This window comes from Capra hircus, chromosome 25, assembly GCF_001704415.2.
Source record: "Capra hircus breed San Clemente chromosome 25, ASM170441v1, whole genome shotgun sequence".
Lineage (NCBI taxonomy): Eukaryota > Metazoa > Chordata > Mammalia > Artiodactyla > Bovidae > Capra > Capra hircus.
The window spans coordinates 18,990,433-19,011,195 of NC_030832.1; the positions used below are offsets into that span (position 1 = coordinate 18,990,433).

Below are 20,763 nucleotides of genomic sequence, written 5' to 3' on the forward strand. Positions count from 1 at the left end.
ATCCCTCCCTCCTTTTAATAACTAATATTTTGCATTTGCAGTTTACATTTTTCTTTGTGAACATGGAGTTGCAACTTACTGATGTTGGCATCTCTATTGTCTAATATTTTCATACTTGTTAGAAGATCATTAGATATGAATTTAATGAATTAATATAAAAAAGAACAGATAAGTATTTATTTCAAGCTTTTTAAAAGATTATCTTTCAAGGTTGATGAAAAGAGTAGAACAGTGAAGTAATCATTTTACTTGACTAAACTTAACATTTTGGCAGGTAATCTAAATTTTAAAAATTTCTTCTTTTTTAGTATTGAACTTTCATTCTTTGTGGTAAAATGGATACCTTGTGGCTTAACCAGTTTGCCGTCCTCCTCTGGAAAAATTTCATATTAAAGGTAAGTGGAGGTATCTTTGAGAAATGGCTGTAAAGGCTAATGAATTTGAAAAGAAAAATTTTAATAATCCCTTCATTTCATTTCAGTTTATGGGTATTTTTCCTCTTTCGTTCCATGACTGAAGGTAGATTTCTAAATCTGAAGAGTATCAATAGGGCAAACCAATAAAATCAATAGTAAAATGAGAAAAGGGTGAAAAAGACAATCCAGAGAACCATTCATTTTGTAGAATGAAGTTGAATGATATATATATGTATTGTATACATGTATGTACACAAGTGTAACTACACACGTACACACATATAATACTCTAAAGTTAATTAGTATAATTTTGTTTCTCTTGTAGAAACGGAAGATGGCTTCTTTAATTGTGGAAATTTCCATGACAGTGCTGTTCTGTACATTGATTTTGCTTCTGCGCAAGCATTCCACAAGGGAACTTACACAAGCTACTTTTTTCCAGTCTCTTCCCTTGAATCAACTTCCCACTTTCCTCACTAATAAGAAAAAGGAATTTGAATTGGTTTACGTGCCTTCTGGAAGTGATGTGGCAAAAAATATAACTGAGAAAGTGAAAAATGATTTAAATGCCAACCTTACAGGTTAGAAATTGTGATGTTTAAAATATTTTTGTAGAATAATTATTAATTTGCTGTAGAGAAGGCATGTTTCAGTGACCCTTATAACTTGTACATTAATCTCAAATATAATGTTATGAACTTTGTAAAAAAAAAAATCAAACACACCTAAACAAGATATACTGTTTAGAATTAGATGACAAGTTATATAATTCGAAATCTTTGTCTCTGATTGTACTTCTTAAATTAAGGTAAGTTCCTGAGTATGTCAAAAGGACACAAAGCCTCACAATAAATTTGGTAGTTCTTTCCTGGATGCATAAACTTTACTTGAGGTCACTGATTTTACATTTTGTAAAATATATTACTTAAGTGTGATATAGGATTATATTTAGAGAGAAAATTAAAACAGTGTAGAATTACAGAAAACTTATTCAATTCTTATGTCCTTTCATTCTTTACTCTGCACCCAATTTCTCTTCGTTGTCCCCCACAGTTAAAAATACTGTCAGAAATTTGATAAGAATCCCTCCAGTCTTGTCTCATGCTTTGACATATGTGTGTTCATGGATTGATCCTGTTATATGTTTTTAAAATTATGCATTTTTTTCATTTCAAGGGTTTTGAGATGGGAGGGAAGGCTAGATACTTTGTCATCTAAGTGACCATCTTTAAAAATTAAAGTGTTATGTTTATGTAACTTAATGCGAAATTCCCATCAACTTAAAAAACATAAACCATGACTCTCCAAAGAACTTTAGTGCTTATGATGGGCTGGTTTAGGTTACCTGTCAAGTACCCCTGTTTGTGGAGGTAGAGGACAGAGAACAGGTTGCTACTTCTTATGCTTTCCTATTATGGGTCCATCAGTGAAAAAGTTTAAGACACATTGTCATTCAGTCATATTGAGGCCATCATGAGAGAGTGTTGCTGAAGACTGGAATAGAGATCTGGTGAGCTAAAGGTACATGGTGGCATAGCTTAATACATGTCTCCTTATAAACTGCTAACTTAAAAGAAAGGAAGATGAGAAACTTTCCTGATGATTTCTGATACATTCTTTTATTTTCAGTTGAACTAACTCCTTAGCAAAATAACCTAATGACTATAAGAAGAGAGACGTAAAAGTCTTTATTTGGAAAACTTCCACATTCAGTTTTTACTGCTATACTGAAGAATTAAAAATGGATTAAAGATCTAAATGTAAGATCAGAAACTATAAAACTCCTAGAGGAGAACATAGGCAAAACACTCTCTGACATAAATCACAGCAGGATCCTCTATGATCCACCTCCCAGAATTCTGGAAATAAAAGCAAAAATAAACAAATGGGATCTAATTAAAATTAAAAGCTTCTGCACAACAAAGGAAAATATAAGCAAGGTGAAAAGACAGCCTTCTGAATGGGAGAAAATAATAGCAAATGAAGCAACTGACAAACAACTCATCTCAAAAATATACAAGCAACTTATGCAGCTCAATTCCAGAAAAATAAACGACCCAATCAAAAAATGGGCCAAAGAACTAAATAGACATTTCTCCAAAGAAGACACACGGATGGCTAACAAACACATGAAAAGATGCTCAACATCACTCATTATCAGAGAAATGCAAATCAAAACCACAATGAGGTACCACTTCACACCAGTCAGAATGGCTGCGATCCAAAAATCTGTAAGCAATAAATGCTGGAGAGGGTATGGAGAAAAGGGAACCCTCCTACACTGTTGGTGGGAATGCAAACTAGTACAGCCACTATGGAGAACAGTGTGGAGATTCCTTAAAAAATTGCAAATAGAACTACCTTATGACCCAGCAATCCCACTTCTGGGCATACACACCGAGGAAACCAGAACTGAAAGAGACACATGTACCCCAATGTTCATCACAGCGCTGTTTATAATAGCCAGGACATGGAAACAACCTAGATGTCCATCAGCAGATGAATGGGTAAGAAAGCTGTGGTACATATACACAATGGAGTATTACTCAGCCATTAAAAAGAATTCATTTGAATCAGTTCTGATGAGATGGATGAAACTGGAGCCGATTATACAGAGTGAAGTAAGCCAGAAAGAAAAACACCAATACAGTATACTAACACATATATATGGAATTTAGGAAGATGGCAATGACGACCCTGTATGCAAGACAGGAAAAAAGACACAGATGTGTATAACGGACTTTTGGACTCAGAGGGAGAGGGAGAGGGTGGGATGATTTGGGAGAATGGCATTCTAACATGTATACTATCATGTAAGAATTAAATCGCCAGTCTATGTCTGACGCAGGATACAGGATGCTTGGGGCTGGTGCATGGGGATGACCCAGAGAGATGTTATGGGGAGGCAGGTGGGAGGGGGGTTCATGTTTGGGAATGCATGTAAGAATTAAAGATTTTAAAATTAAAAAAAAAAATGAAGAATTAAAACTTAAGAAAAACACCTTACTAGGGGCTCTGATCAAGACCGTGGAGTAGAAGGACATGGAGATACATGCCCTCATGCCACACGTACATTAAAAATACTTCTACTGGACTTCCCTGGTGGTCCAGTGGTTAAGAATTTGCCTGCCAATGCAGGCAACATGGGTTTGATCCCTGGTTTGGGAAGATATCATATCCTGTGGGGCAGCTAGGCCTGTGTGCCACAACTACTCAGCCCACACACCCTAGAGCCTTCAAGCCACAACTGCTAAGTTCATGCACTGCAACTACTGAAGTCCATGTGCCCTCGAGCCCATGCTCCACAATAAGAGGAGCCACTGTAACAAGAGAAGCTTACACATTACAACTAGAAAGTAGCCCCTGCTCACCACAACTAGAGAAAGCCCACATATAGCAATGAAGGACCTGTGCCCCATAGGGGGCTGAAAAACAGGAAAGATTCTCATACCAAGGGAAGCGCCCTCACTGGTGCAGAGATCAGCTGGGACAGAAAGGAAGCATCAGAGTCTCAGAGAAGAGCACAAGAACCAGCTTTTGGTAGGTGGGCAGAGCAGAGAGAGACCTGAACAGGTGGGCTGTGCCATTGTCCTGAACTCTTCAGCTTGAGATACATGTCCATGGTACAGACAAGGGCTGGGTGCTGAACTTGGTGTTTAGAGTACAGACCCAGGGAAAGGCTTTCTATTGGTTGCACAGAGACAGCCAAAAGGGGCTGGAGTGTGGTAAGGCAGCAACCAAGGGTGTCTGAAGAAGTCTGGGCCTACTATAGAAGCCTGGTCAACAAGCCATTGTTAAGTGGTGCTTGAAGGAAGGGGTAGGGTTGCCAATGCAGCTTCTTTCTCCATGTGCTGGCCCTGGTCTTTACGGGCTTTGGGCTCCCATACCCCAGCCACCTCCTTGGTGGGCTCTGGGAACAGACTTCAGTGGTTTATCCTGTGCAGAGGCAAGGCTGAAACCACAGCTGAGCTGCAGGGGCAGTGGGACCTAGGAAGCAAGTCTGAAATCTCTTCCCACAGCTGTGCAAATCTCAGATTTACTTATCTGCCCACCCCCAGTTTGTAAATTCAGCATATGTAGGACATCTGAGTGGACAATGGGTGTTCCTATGGACAGGACAGGTCTGGCCTTAGCAGCTGTGTATTTGTGGGCACATACATATGGGGGCAGGGTCAGGATAGAGTCTGGACTGGCTGCATAGCTCCCACAAGCAGGTCTAGGTGCATGACTACTGCGGTCTTAGAACCTGCCTTCAGCATATCTGCATTGATGGCCTTGTGAAAACAACACGTGAGGGACACCAGGGCTGATTGCTAGCATTCTCGAGGCTGAGATGGGGCCAAGGGCAGTGCCAGAAACAGTGCATTTTGTGAGCCCACACAATGGGTGACAGGTGACACAGCAGAGTATACTCATCCAGTGAACGGCCCTGGCAGAATACTCAGTTGTTCTATCCTAGTGGGAGAGCCCCAATCCAGCATACCTCATACTGAAGAAACAGCTCAGAAATGAATCTGGGTATGTCTACTCCAACAGCTAGGGAACAGAACCAGCCTTGACAGGGAAGTGACAACCACAGAGTAAAAGAAGATAACCTGATCAGTATCCAGTGTAGGCTCTAGTCACCACAATGTCAGTCACACTTTCTATCAGGAGGATAATGGCCAGCACACACTGAAGTAAGAGGTGGCAGACAGCTACACTAAAAAATAATTCTCACACCAAAAATGGTTAAATCCACACAGGCTATGCAGAGGGACACTCCTACATAAAAACAGCCCTCTAAAACCACAGTAGATAATTGTTCCTCCTAAACTCGTTAAGCAGGAGAAGTATAAGTAAAATGAAGAGGCAGAGGAACCACTCCCAATTAAAAGATCAAGATAACTCCTCTGAAAGGAAGAACAATAGACCTCTTTAAAACAATAGACCTCTCTAGTCTAATAGACACTGAGTTAAAAAGGAGATAATAAAAATTCTGAAGAAATTTAAAAAATTTATTGATAGAAATGCAGATTACTATAAAAAGGAAATAGGAACTATAAAAAGGAAACAAGAAAAATTAGAGAACCATTCGCCAAGATGAAAGCTGAGCTAAAAGCAATGAATAGCAGAATGAATAATGCAGAAGAATGCATAAGTGATCTGGAAGATACAGTAATGGAAATCAGACAGTCAGAACAACAGACAAAAAGTCAAATTTTGAAAAGAATCATAACATTACAAGAGACTTATGGGATAGTATATAGCATGCCAATCTACACATAATAGGAGCCACAGAAGAAAAAGAAAAAGAGGATTGAAAATATATTTGAAAAATTATGGCTGAAAGCTTCCTAAACCTAAAGAAGGAAGCTTTAGTTTTTATTTAGTCTTCTCTAAATCAAAAAGAAATAAGAATCTATACGAAAGAGGAAATCATAATTGGAAAGCAAATCACTTAAATAAGCCAGTACATAGTGAAAGTGTTAGTTGCTCAGTTGTGTCTGACTCTTTGCAATCCCATGGATATAGCCTGCCAGGCTTCTCTGTCCATGGAATTCTCCAGGCAAGAATACTGGAGCGAGTTATCATTTCCTTCTCCAGGAGGTCTTCCTAATCCAAGGACTGAACCCAGGCTGATTCTTTACCATCTGAACTACCAGGGAAGCCCTGAAATAAGCCAGTATATAGATTTAAAAATCAAAACATTTCTATAGAAGCAATAATGAACAAAAATAACCACAGGAACAGCAAAAGGATGGACATGAAGATGTAAAAGATGATATCAAAATCATAAAATATGGGGGAAGAGAGTAAGAAAATGTAGATTGTTTTGTCCCTAGAATATCTTTGAGCCTATGTGACTACCAGTCTAAAGCAAGTAGATGTAGGAAAGGTTTAATATACTTCCCTTAACCACAAATCAAAAGCATACAATAGATTCATAAAAACCAAAAAGAAGAGAATGTAAGCCTAATAACAAAAGAAAATCACCAAAGCATAAAAAGAAAAACGAAAAAGAAAGATATAAGAAGAAATATAAAGCCAATGGGAAAACGAGGCTTAAAATAGTTATAAATACATGCTGCTGTGTGTTTAGTCACTCAGTCATGTACGACTCTTGTGACCCCATAGACTGTAGCCTGCCAGACTCCTCTCTCCACAGGATACTCCATGAAAGAATACTGGGGTGGCTTGCCATTTCCTTCTCCAGGGGATCTTCCTGACCCAGGATCGAACCCAGGTCTCCTGCATTGCAATCAGACTCTTTACAGACTGAGCTACAACGGAAACCCAGTAAATACAACAAATACATATCTATCATACCTTAAAAGTCAGTGGACTAAATGCTCCAATCAAAAGACACAGAGTGGCAGATTGGATAGAAAAAAAGAAAACAAAACAAGAGACTACAATATGCTGCCCACAAGAGACCCACTTTGGGGCAAAGGACACACCTAGATTGAAAGTAAGGGGATGGAAAAAAAATATTCATGGAAATGGCAAGAAAGCAGTGTTTGCAATACTCATAATCAGAAAAAATGAACTTTAAAACAAGTGACAGAAAGAAAAAGAAGGACACTAAATAACGGTAAAAGGATTCATACAAGGGGAGGATATTATACTTGTCAACATATGTGCACTTAATGTAGAAGCACCCAAATACATAAAACAGACATGAAGTAAGAAATTGATGAGAATGCAATAATAGTAGGGGCTCAGAGGTTAAAGTGCCTGCCTCCAATGTGGGAGACCTGGATTTGATCCCTGGGTCAGGAAGATTCCCTGGAGAAGGAAATGGTAACCCACTCCAATATTCTTGCCTGGAAAAATCCCATGGACGGAGAAGCCTGGTAGGCTACAGTCCATGGGATCACAAAGAGTCAGACACGACTGAGCAAACTCACTTCACTTCATTTTAACACCTCACTCATATCAATGGACAGATCCAAAAGGCACCAAAGATTCGAAATGATACAATAGAATACTTAGTCTTGATATCTATAGGACATTACATCCAAAAAAAAAAAAAAAAAAGCAACCCACCAAAATGAAATCAATAAAAGAAATTGATAACTTCAACAGATCAATCTCTCGAAGTAAAATAGTACTCTTAAAGAAAAGCTCCCTACAAACAAAATTCAGGGGTCACATGTCTTTCAGGAGAATTCTACCAGACATACAAAGAAGTACTTAAACCAATCATTCCTGAACTCTTCCAAAAGATTGAAGAGGAAGGAATGCTTTCAAAGACATTCTATGAAGACACCATCACCCTGATAGCAAAACCTGATAAAGACACTAGCATAAAAGAAAATTATAGGCCAATATATTATATTTGATGAATACATATGCAAAAATTCTCCAAAAAGTTAGGAAAAGCAAATGCAAATAAACAATTCCCTTAAAATCACATAAAAAATACTGACCAAGGAGGTGAAAGATCTATATGCTGATAACCATGAAACACGTGTACCCCAATGTTCATCACAGCATTGTGTATAATAGCCAGGACATGGAAGCAACCTAGATGTCCATCATCAGATGAATGGATAAGAAAGCTGTGGTGCATATACAAAATGGAATATAACTCAGCCATTAAAAAGAATACATTTGAATCAGTTCTAATGAAGTGGATGAAACTGGAGCCTACTACACAGAGTGAAGCAAGCCAGAAAGAAAAACACCAATACAGTATACTAACGCATATATATAGAATTTAGAAAGATGGTAACAATAACCCTGTATGCGAGACAACAAAAGAGACAAAGCTATATAGAACAGTCTTTTGGACTCTGTGGGAGAGGGAGAGGGTGGGGTGATTTGGGAGAATGGCATTGAAACATGTATAATATCATAAATGAAACGAATAGCTAGTCCAGGTTTCATGCATGATACTGGATGCTTGGGGCTGGTGCACTGAGACGATCCAGAGGGATGGTACAGGGAGGGAGGAGGGAGGGGGGTTCAGGATGGGGAACATGTGTACACCTGTGGCGGATTCATGTTGATGTATGGCAAAACCAATACAATGTTGTAAAGTAATTAACCTCCAATTAAATTTATATTTTAAAAAAAGGAAACTGAAGATAATATGCCAGCAAATTTGGAAAACTCAGCAGTGGCCACAGGACTGGAAAAGGTCAGTTTTCATTCCAATCCACTAACTACCACACAATTGCACTCATCTCACATGCTAGTAAAGTAATGCTCAAAATTCTCTAAGCCAGGCTTCAGCAACACATGAACCATGAACTTCCAGATGTTCAAGCTTGTTTTAGAAAAGGCAGAGGAACCAGAGATCCAATTGCTAACATCCACTGAATCATCGAAAAAGCAAGAGAGTTCCAGAAAAACGTCTATTTCCTATTTATTGACTATGCCAAAGCCTTTGACTGTGTGGATCCCAAAAAACTGTGGAAAATTCTGAAAGAGATGGGAATACCAGACCACCTGACCTGCCTCTTGAGAAACCTGTATGCAGGTCAGGCAGCAACAGTTAGAACTGGTCATGGAACAACAGACTGGTTCCAAATAGGAAAAGGAGTACGTCAAGGCTGTATATTGTCACCCTGCTTATTTAACTTCTATGCAGAGTACATCATGAGAAACGCTGGGCTGGAAGAAACACAAGCTGGAATCAAGATTGCCGGGAGAAATATCAGTAACCTCAGATATGCAGATGACACCACCCTTATGGAAGAAAGTGAAGAGGAACTAAAAAGCCTCTTGATGAAAGTGAAAGTGGAGAGTGAAAAAGTTGGCTTAAAGCTCAACATTCAGAACACTAAGATCATGGCATCCGGTCCCATCACTTCATGGGAAATAGACGGGGAAACAGTGGAAACAGTGTCAGACTTTATCTTTTGGGCTCTAAAATCACTGCAGATGGTGACTGCAGCCATGAAATTAAAAGACGCTTACTCCTTGGAAGGAAAGTTATGACCAACCTAGACAGCATATTAAAAATCAGAGACATTACTTTGCCAACAAAGGTCTGTGTAGTCAAGGCTATGGTTTTTCCAGTGGTCATGTAAGGATCTGAGAGTTGGACTGTGAAGAAGGCTGAGCGTGGAAGAATTGATGCTTTTGAACTGTGGTGTTGGAGAAGACTCTTGAGAGTCCCTTGGACTGCAAAGAGATCCAACCAGTCCATTCTGAAGGAGATCAGCCCTGGGATTTCTTTGGAAGGAACGATGCTAAAGCTGAAACTCCAGTACTTTGGCCACCTCATGCAAAGAGTTGACTCATTGGAAAAGACTCTGATGCTGGGAGGGATTGGGGGCAGGAGGAGAAGGGGACGACCGAGGATGAGATGGCTGGATGGCATCACTGACTCGATGGACGTGAGTCTGAGTGAACTCCAGAAGTTGGTGATGGACAGGGAGGCCTGGCGTGCTGCGATTCATGGGATAGCAAAGAGTCGGACATGACTGAACAACTGAACTGAACTGAACTGAACTCACCACCTTAATTAATTAGAAAAAGAACAAATAAAATGTAAAGTCAGCAGAAGGAAGGAGATAATAAAATTAGAGAGGAAAAAAATGAAATGGACATTAAAAAAACAGTCAGTAAAATCAAGAGCTGGTTCTTTGAAGAGTAAACAATGTTGACAAACCTCTGTCCAGGCTCATCAAGAAGGAAAGAGAAGATCCAAATAAACAAAATAAGAAATGAAAGAGGAGAAATCACAACTGATGCCACAGAATTATGGAAAACCATAAGAGAATTTTATGAGCAATTATACAAGAAACAAATTTTACAACCTAGAAGAAATGGACAACTTTTAAGAAACATACAACCCACAAAAATGAAATCAATAAAAGAAATTGATAACTTCAACAGATCAATCTCTAGAAATAAAATAGTTCTCTTAAAAAAAAGCTCCCTCCAAACAAAGTCAGGGGTCAGATGTCTTTCAGGAGAATTCTACCAGACATAAAAAGAAGTACTTATACCAATCATTCTTGAACTCTTCCAAAAGACTGAAGAGGAAGGAATGCTTTCAAAGACATTCTATGAAGACACCATCACCCTGATAGCAAAACCTGATAAAGACACTAGCGTAAAAGAAAATTACAGGCCAATATATTATACTTGATGAATACATATGCAGAAATTCTCCAAAAAGTTAGGAAAAGCAAGTGCAAATAAACAATTCCCTTAAAAATCACATAAAAAATACTGACCAAGGAGGTGAAAGATTTATATGCTGATGAAACATTAATAAAGGAAACTAAAGATAATTCAAAGAAAGGGAAAGATATCCCACACTCCTGGATTTGAAGAATTTAAAATGGCATACTACCCAAAGCAATCTATGGATTTAATGTGATCCTATCAAATTACCCACAGAACTAGAACAAATTATTTTAAAATTTATGTGGAAACATAATAGACTGAGAATTACCAATGCAATCTTGAGGGAAAAGAACAAAGCAGGAGGCATAACCCTTCCAGTCATCAGACAATAGCGCAAAGCTAAAATAATGAAAACAGCATGCTACTCACCAAAACATAGACTATGAATCACTGGAACAGAATAGAGAAAAATAAACTCACACACCTATGGACGATTAATCCTTGACAAAGGAGGTAGAATATACAATGAGGAAAAAACATTGTCTTCAGCAAGTGGTGTTGGAAAAGCTGAACAGCCACACGTAAATCAAAGAAGTTAACAAAACATCCTCACACTATGCACAAAAATAAACTCAAAATGACTTAAAAACTTAAATGTAAGAGGACACCATAAAATTCCTAGAAGAGAATGTAGGCAAATGACATAAAGTATACCAATATTTTCTCAGATCAGTTCCCCAAGGCAATAAAAATAAAAGCAAAAATAAACAAATGGAACCTAATCAAACTTATAAATTTTTGTATAGCAAAGGAAATCTTAAACAAAATGTAAAGGCTGGGAGGAAATGTTTGCAAATAATGCAACTGACAAAGCCTTAATCCAAAACATACTAATAGCTCATAGAACTCAACAACAAACAATCAAAAGTCAATCAAAAAATGGGGAGAAGATCTAAATAGACATTTCTCCAAGAAAAACATACAAATGGCCTAAAACCCATGAAAAGATGCTCAAAACATTGCTAATTATTAGAGAAATGCAAATCAAAATGGTAATAAGTTATCATCTCACAATTGTCAGAGTGGACATTATTTAATAGTCTACAAATAATAAGTATTGGTGAGGTTGTGAACAAAAAGAAACTCTCTAACACTGTTGGTAGAAATGTAAATTGGTTCAGACAGTATGGAAAACAGTATGGAGGCTCCTGAAAAAACGAAAAACAGAGTTTCCATATGGTAGGCAATTCCACTCCTGGTAGCATATACCCAGACAAAACTATAATTCAAAGACACACGCATCCATATGTTCATTGTAACACTATTTACAGTAACCAAGAGGAAACAAACTAAATGTTCATTGACATATGTATGGGTAAAGATGTCATATATATATATATATATATTATATGACATTATATATATTATATATATGCCATTATCTATATGTCATTGTATATATACATATATAAGGCAAAATTACTCAGTCTTAAAAAAGAATGAAATAATATCATTTGAAGCAACATGGGTGAATTTAGACCTTATCATACTAAGAGAAGTAAGTCAGAGAGAGAAAGACAAATACCATATACTATAACATGTGGAATCTAAAACACAACACAAAGAAATATATCTATGAGACCAAACAGACTTACAGAGAACAGACTTGTCATTGCCAAGGGGGAGGAGGGTGGAGGATGGAGGACTGGGAATTTGGGATTAGCAGATGCAAATTAGTATATACAGAATGTATAATGAATAAGGACCTACCATATAGCTCAGGAAAATATATTCAGTATACTGTAGTATACAATAATATACAATAATGGAAAAGAATCAGTTCAGTTTAGTTCAGTTGCTCCAGTCTTGTCCAGCTCTTTGCGATCCTATGGACTGCAGCATGCCAGGCTTTCCTGTCCATCACCAACTCCCAGAGCTTCTTCAAACTCACGTCCATCAAGTCGGTGATGCCATCCAACAATCTCATCTTCTGTCATCCGCTTCTCCTTCTGCCTTCAATCTTTCCCAACATCAGAGTCTTTTCCAATGAGTCAGTTCTTCACATGAGGTAGCCAAAGTATTGGAGTTTCGGCTTCAGCATCAGTGCTTCCAGTGAATATTTAGGACTGGATTGGGAATACTGGATTGGGTTGCCATGCCCTCTTCCAGGGAATCTTTCTGACCCAGAGAGCAAACCTACATCTCTTATGTCTCATGCATTGGCAGGCCAGTTCTTTACCACTGGTGGCAACTTATAGCAATTCTTAATTTTAAAAAGCCTAATATATCAATCTTATCCTTAGAGTTTATTGTTCTTTGTGTTCTGTTTGGAAGACTTACCCTCCCTGACATGGGTATTTCGGGGTTTTTTTTTTGTTTTGCATAGATATCTATAATATATAAGGAACTTTTGTTTTTAATGATATGGGATTTCGTTTATTCCCATTTGAATATTCATTTGACTTCTTACTTTTTAATGGAAAAGACCACTCTTTACCTACTACTCTGTATTTCCAATTTTATCATAAATTAATGTTCTGTATATTTATGAATGTATTTATGAGTTCTATTGGTCTATTTGTATATTCAGTGTCAGTCTGATTCTATCTTAATCACTATAATTTTATCACGTTCTGATAGCCTGTAGGGGAAGCCATCTCACCTTGTTCTTCACCCTTGTATTTCTTTTCTTTTTTTTTTTTTACCCACTTTCTTATTTTTATTTTATTTCTTTTTAATTTTTATTTTTACTTTATTTTACTTTACAATACTGTATTGGTTTTGCCATACATTGACATGAATCCACCACGGGTGTACATGGGTTCCCAAACATGAACCACCCTCCCACCTCCCTCCCCATAACGTCTCTCTGGGTCATCACCGTGCACCAGCCCCAAGCATGCTGTATCCTGCGTCAGACATAGACTGGCGATTTAATTCTTACATGATAGTATACATGTTTCAATGCCATTCTCCCAAATCATCCCACCCTCTCCCTCTCCCTCTGAGTCCAAAAGTCCGTTATACACATCTGTGTCTTTTTTGCTGTCTTGCATACAGGGTCGTCATTGCCATCTTTCTAAATTCCATATATATGTGTTAGTATAGTGTATTGGTGTTTTTCTTTCTGGCTTACTTCACTCTGTACAATCGGCTCCAGTTTCATCCATCTCATCAGAACTGATTCAAATGTATTCCTTTTAACAGCTGAGTAATACTCCATTGTGTATATGTACCACAGCTTTCTTATCCATTCATCTGCTGATGGACATCTAGGTTGTTTCCATGTCCTGGCTATTATAAACAGTGCTGTGATGAACACTGGGGTACATGTGTCTCTTTCAATTCTGGTTTCCTTGGTGTGTATGCCCAGCAGTGGGATTGCTGGGTCATAAGGCATTTCTATTTGCAATTTTTTAAGGAATCTCCACACTGTTCTCCATAGTAGCTGTACTAGTTTGCATTCCCACCAACAGTGTAGGAGGGTTCCCTTTTCTCCACACCCTCTTCAGCATTTATTGCTTGCAGATTTTTGGATCGCAGCCATTCTGACTGGTGTGAAGTGGTACCTCATTGTGGTTTTGATTTGCATTTCTCTAATAATGAGTGATGTTGAGCATCTTTTCATGTGTTTGTTAGCCATCCGTATGTCTTCTTTGGAGAAATGTCTATTTAGTTCTTTGGCCCATTTTTTGATTGGGTCGTTTATTTTTCTGGAATTGAGCTGCATAAGTTGCTTGCATATTTTTGAGATTAGTTGTTTGTCAGTTGCTTCATTTGCTATTATTTTCTCCCATTCAGAAGGCTGTCTTTTCACCTTGCTTATATTTTCCTTTGTTGTGCAGAAGCTTTTAATTTTAATTAGATCCCATTTGTTTCTTTTTGCTTTTATTTCCAGAATTCTGGGAGGTGGATCATAGAGGATCCTGCTGTGATTTATGTCTGAGAGTGTTTTGCCTATGTTCTCCTCTAGGAGTTTTATAGTTTCTGATCTTACATTTAGATCTTTAATCCATTTTGAGCTTATTTTTGTGTGTGGTGTTAGAAAGTGATCTAGTTTCATTCTTTTACAAGTGGTTGACCAGTTTTCCCAGCACCACTTGTTAAAGAGATTGTCTTTACTCCATTGTCTATTCTTGCCTCCTTTGTCAAAGATAAGGTGTCCATATGTGTGTGGATTTATCTCTGGGCTTTCTATTTTGTTCCATTGATCTATATTTCTGTCTTTGTGCCAGTGCCATACTGTCCTGATAACTGTGGCTTTGTAATAGAGCCTGAAGTCAGGCAAGTTGATTCCTCCAGTTCCATTCTTCTTTCTCAAGATTGCTTTGGTTATTCGACGTTTTTTGTATTTCCATACAAATCTTGAAATTATTTTTTCTAGTTCTGTGAAAAATATCGCTGGTAGCTTGATAGGGATTGCATTGAATTTGTAAATTGCTTTGGGTAGTATGCTCATTTTCACTATATTGATTCTTCCAATCCATGAACATGGTATATTTCTCCATCTATTAGTGTCCTCTTTGATATCTTTCAACAGTGTTTTATAGTTTTCTATATATAGGTCTTTAGTTTCTTTAGGTAGATATATTCCTAAGTATTTTATTATTTTCATTGCAATGGTGAATGGAATTGTTTCCTTAATTTCTTTTTCTACTTTCTCATTATTCGTGTATAGGAATGCAAGGGATTTCTGTGTGTTGATTTTATATCCTGCAACTTTACTATATTCATTGATTAGCTCTAGTAATTTTCTGGTGGAGTCTTTAGGGTTTTCTATGTAGAGGATCATGTCATCTGCAAACAGTGACAGTTTTACTTCTTCTTTTCCAATCTGGATTCCTTTTATTTCTTTTTCTGCTCTGATTGCTGTGGCCAAAACTTCCAGAACTATGTTGAATAGTAGCGGTGAAAGTGGGCACCCTTGTCTTGTTCCTGACTTTAGGGGAAATGCTTTCAGTTTTTCACCATTGAGGATAATGTTTGCTGTGGGTTTGTCATATATAGCTTTTATTATGTTGAGGTATGTTTCTTCTATTCCTGCTTTCTGGAGAGTTTTCATCATAAATGGATGTCGAATTTTGTCAAAGGCCTTCTCTGCATCTATTGAGATAATCATATGGCTTTTATTTTTCAACTTGTTAATGTGGTGAATTACATTGATTGATTTGCGGATATTGAAGAATCCTTGCATCCCTGGGATAAAGCCCACTTGGTCATGGCGTATGATCTTTTTAATGTGTTGTTGGATTCTGATTGCTAGAATTTTGTTCAGGATTTTTGCATCTATGTTCATAAGTGATATTGGCCTGTAGTTTTCTTTTTTTGTAGTATCTTCGTCAGGTTTTGGTATTAGGGTGATGGTGGCCTCATAGAATGAGTTTGGAAGTTTACCTTCCTCTGCAATTTTCTGGAAGAGTTTGAGTAGGATAGGTGTTAGCTCTTCTCGAAATTTTTGGTACAATTCAGCTGTGAAGCCGTCTGGACCTGGGCTTTTGTTTGCTGGAAGATTTCTGATGACAGTTTCAATTTCTGTGCTTGTGATGGGTCTGTTAAGATTTTCTATTTCTTCCTGGTTCAGTTTTGGAAAATTGTACTTTTCTAAGAATTTGTCCATTTCTTCCACGTTGTCCATTTTATTGGCATACAACTGCTGATAGTACTCTCTTATGATCCTTTGTATTTCTGTGTTGTCTGTTGTGATCTCTCCATTTTCATTTCTAATTTTATTGATTTGATTTTTCTCTCTTTGCTTCTTGATGAGTCTGGCTAATGTTTTGTCAATTTTATTTATCCTTTCAAAGAACCAGCTTTTGGCTTTGTTGATTTTTGCTATGGTCTCTTTTGTTTCTTTTGCATTTATTTCTGCCCTAATTTTTAAGGTTTCCTTCCTTCTACTAACTCTGGGGTTCTCCATTTCTCCCTTTTCTAGTTGCTTTAGGTGTAGAGTTAGGTTATTTATTTGACTTTTTTCTTGTTTCTTGAGGTATGCCTGTATTGCTATGAACTTTCCTCTGAGCACTGCTTTTATAGTGTCCCACAGGTTTTGGGTTGTTGTGTTTTCATTTTCATTCATTTCTATGCATATTTTGATTTCTTTTTTGATTTCTTCTGTGATTTGTAGGTTATTCAGAAGCGTGTTGTTCAGCCTCCATATGTTGGAATTTTAATAGCTTTTCTCCTGTAATTGAGATCTAATCTTAATGCATTATGGTCAGAAAAGATGCTTGGAATGATTTCGATTTTTTTGAATTTATCAAGTTTAGATTTATGGCCCAGGATGTGATCTATCCTGGAGAAGGTTCCATGTGCACTTGAGAAAAAGGTGAAATTCATTGTTTTGGGGTGAAATGTCCTATAGATATCAATTAGGTCTAACTGGTCTATTGTATCATTTAAAGTTTGTGTTTCTTTGTTAATTTTCTGTTTAGTTGATCTGTCCATAGGTGTGAGTGGGGTATTAAGGTCTCCCACTATTATTGTGTAATTGTTAATTTCCCCTTTCATACTTGTTAGCATTTGTCTTACATATTGCAGTGCTCCTATATTGGGTGCATATATATTTATAATTGTTATATTTTCTTCTTGGATTGATCCTTTAATCATTATGTAGTGGCCTTCTTTGTCTCTTTTCACAGCCTTTGTTTTAAAGTCTATTTTATCGGATATGAGTATTGCCACTCCTGCTTTCTTTTGGTCTCTATTTGCGTGGAATATCTTTCTCCAGCCCTTCACTTTCAGTCTGTATGTGTCCCTTGTTTTGAGGTGGGTCTCTTGTAAGCAGCATATAGAGGGGTCTTGTTTTTGTATCCATTTGGCCAGTCTTTGCCTTTTGGTTGGGGCGTTCAACCCATTTACGTTTAAGGTAATTATTGATAAGTATGATCCCGTTACCATTTACTTTATTGTTTTGGGTTCGGGTTTATACACCCTTTTTGTGTTTCCTGTCTAGAGAATGTCCTTTAGCATTTGTTGGAGAGCTGGTTTGGTGGTGCTGAATTCTCTCAGCTTTTGCTTGTCTGTAAAGCTTTTGATTTCTCCTTCGTATTTGAATGAGATCCTTTCTGGGTACAGTAATCTGGGCTGTAGGTTATTTTCTTTCATCACTTTAAGTATGTCTTGCCATTCCCTCCTGGCCTGAAGAGTTTCTATTGAAAGATCAGCTGTTATCCTTATGGGAATCCCCTTGTGTGTTATTTGTTGTTTTTCCCTTGTTGCTTTTAATATTTGTTCTTTGTGTTTGATCTTTGTTAATTTGATTAATATGTGTCTTGTGTTTCGCCTTGGGTTTATCCTATTTGGAACTCTCTGTGTTTCTTGGACTTGGGTGATTATTTCCTTCCCCATTTTAGGGAAGTTTTCAACTATTATCTCCTCAAGGATTTTCTCATGATCTTTCTTTTTGTCTTCTTCTTCTGGGACTCCTATAATTCGAATGTTGGAGCATTTCATATTGTCCTGGAGGTCTCTGAGATTGTCCTCGTTTCTTTTAATTCATTTTTCTTGTTTCCTCTCTGATTCATTTATTTCTACCATTCTATCTTCTATTTCACTAATCCTATCTTCTGCCTTCGTTATTCTACTATTTGTTGCCTCCAGAGTGTTTCTGATCTCATTTATTGCATTATTCATTATATATTGACTCTTTTTTATTTCTTCTAGGTCCTTGTTAAACCTTTCTTGCATCTTCTCAATCCTTGTCTCCAGGCTATTTATCTGTGATTCCATTTTGATTTAAAGATTTTGGATCATTTTCACTATCAATATTCGGAATTCTTTCTCAGGTAGATTCCCTACCTCTTCCTCTTTTGTTTGGTTTGGTGGGCAACTCTCCTGTTCCTTTACCTGCTGAGTATTCCTCTGTCTCTTCATCTTGGTTATATTGCTGCGTTTGGGGTGGCCTTTTTATATCCTGGTAATTTGTGGAGTTCTTTTTATTATGGAGCTTCCTCACTGTGGGTGGGGTTGTATCAGTGGCTTGTCAAGGTTTCCTGGTTAGGAAGGCTTGTGTTGGAGTTCTGGTGGGTGGAGCTGGGTTTCTTCTCTCTGGAGTGCAGTGGAGTGACCAGTAATGGGTTATGAGACGTCAAAGGTTTTGGAGTAACTTTGAGCTGCCTGTATATTGAAGCTCAAGGGTGTGTTCCTGTGTTGCTGGAGAATTTGTGTGGTATGTCTTATTCTGGAGCTTGTTGGCCCTTGGGTGGAGCTTGGTTTCAGTGTAGGTATGAAGGCATTTGATGAGCTCCTATTGCTTAATGTTCCTTGAATTCAGGAGTTCTCTGATGTTTTCAGGCTTTGGACTTAAGCCTCCTGCTTCTGGTTTTCAGTTTTATTTTTACACTAGCCTCTAGACTTCTCCATTTATACAGCACTGATGATAAAACATCTAGGTTTTATGATCTAGATGAAAAGTTTCTCCACATTGAGGGACACCCAGAGAGGTTCACTGAGTTACAAGAAGAGAAGAGGGAGGGGGTAGTTAGAGGTGACTGGAATGAGATGCAGTGAGATCAAAAGAGGAGAAAGCACGCTAGCCAGTAGTCACTTCCTTATGTGCACTCCATAGTCTGGACCGCTCAGAGGTATTTACGGAGTTATACAGGGAAGAGGAAAGGGAGGAAGTAGACAGAGGTGGCCAGGAGGATAAGAGAGAGGAATGAGAAGGAGAGAGACAAATCCTGCCAGTAACCAGTTCCTTAGGTGTTCTCCACCGTCTGGAACACACAGAGATTCACAGAGTTGGATAGAGAAGAGATGGGGGAAGAAAGAGACAGAGGCCACCTGGTGGAGAAAAAGGAGAGTCCAAAGGAGGAGAGAGTGGTCAAGCCAGTAATCTTACTCTCAGGTAAAATTGGGTAGTGAAGTTTGGGTTTTTAAATGTACAAAATTGACAACGAAAACCAAAAAGCAAAGATTAAAAATCTAGAGTAGAGGTTGGATTTTCAAAAATACAATATTAAAGAAAAGAAGCAGATGGGAAAAGGAAAAAAGAAAAGAAAAAAAAAAAGCCACAAGAATTATTAAAGAACACCACCAACAACCACCCAAAGACTATATATGGTGTTTGCCTTAAAAAAAAAAAGTCCTTTTTTTTTTTGAAAAGTAATAGTATGTTATAGAAATAAAAATTAGAGGAGAAATAGAAGACTTAACAATTTCAAAAAATTAGAAAAAAATTAAAAAGGAATGACTTTTAAAATAGTAAAAATATTTCTGGCCCTTCTCTGATGTTGTGGGCAGTGTGGGGTCACTTCCAAGGCAGTTTCCTCTGTTTAACTTCTTCTTTATGCTGGTTTTTTAGGCTCACTAGTTCAGTCGCGCTGTGGGGAAGGGGGGATGCTGCGAACAAATAGCACTATCGTGAGCACACAGTGTCTCAGCCCCGCTGGACCTGTCCCTTCTCGAGGTGCACAACCCACTCCGGCTCTACAATGCTCAGCTGGGAACCGTCTGGGGCTGGCCCTAGGCTGCGTGCACCTCCCTAGTCTAAGCCGCTCAGGTTCGGCACTCAGGTAGCCCTCAGAGGCACAGATTCAGTTGGGACTGCGTTTTGTGCCCTTCCCAGGTCCGAGTAGCTCAGGAGTTTGGTGAGCTCGGTCTCTGCGACTTGTCGCCTTTTCCACTTCTGCTGCTCAGTTTTCTGGGTGGACCACTGGCGCCCCTTGTGAGGCAGATGGTGACTTCCAGCACCCCGAGAAGTCTTAGCAAAGAAGCCTGCTTGCAGTTTGGTAGGTAAAGTCTCTCTGGGTCTGCAATTTCCCCTTTCCAGCCCTTACGGCTCTGGCTGCCTGTCCCCAGTGCGAGATGGTCTGCAGCCAGCTTTTTCCGTTCCGTCCTTTGTTCTGTGCATGGTCCTGGCGGTGTCTTATGTTCGAGCTTTTCGCGTGGTAGCTATCCCACAGTCTGGTTTGTTAGCCCAAGTTAGATCGTTCTGGTTGCGAGTGGGGCATTCCTGCCCAATTCTTACAAAGCACTGCAGCCCACGCCTCCTGCGCTTCCCTGCCCTGCCCCCACTTGTTAGTGGCGGATGCAGGCGTCTGTGCTGCTTTTCCGCTGGGGGAGTTACTGTTGGGCTTGTAATCTGTTGGTTTTAATTATTTATTTATTTTTCCTTCCTGTTATGTTGCCCTCTGTGTTTCCAAGGCTTGCCACAGACTCGGCAGGAAGAGTGTTTCCTGGTGTTTGGAAACCTCTCTTCTTAAAATCCCCTTCCCAGGACAGGCTTCCCTTCCCGGGACAGAGCTCCCTCACCACCTCCTTTGTCTCCTTTTTCATCTTT

General features: G+C 38.5%; 2 protein-coding genes across 2 annotated transcripts in view; both read left to right on the forward strand.

Annotated features, from left to right (window-relative positions):
- LOC106503575 (putative uncharacterized protein CRYM-AS1) lies at nt 318-1,063 on the forward strand. Its single transcript, XM_018040972.1, has 2 exons — nt 318-395; nt 742-1,063. The coding sequence occupies exons 1-2, from the start codon at nt 336-338 to the stop codon at nt 1,000-1,002; spliced, it is 321 nt and encodes a 106-aa protein (XP_017896461.1). The 5' UTR covers nt 318-335; the 3' UTR covers nt 1,003-1,063.
- Nucleotides 12,009-20,763, forward strand: part of LOC102180560 (ATP-binding cassette sub-family A member 3-like) — a 268,750-nt gene continuing 259,995 nt past the window's right edge. The window contains exon 1 of the mRNA XM_018039865.1: nt 12,009-12,042. Coding sequence (XP_017895354.1) covers nt 12,009-12,042 — 34 coding nt within the window. The remainder of the gene's footprint in view (nt 12,043-20,763) is intronic.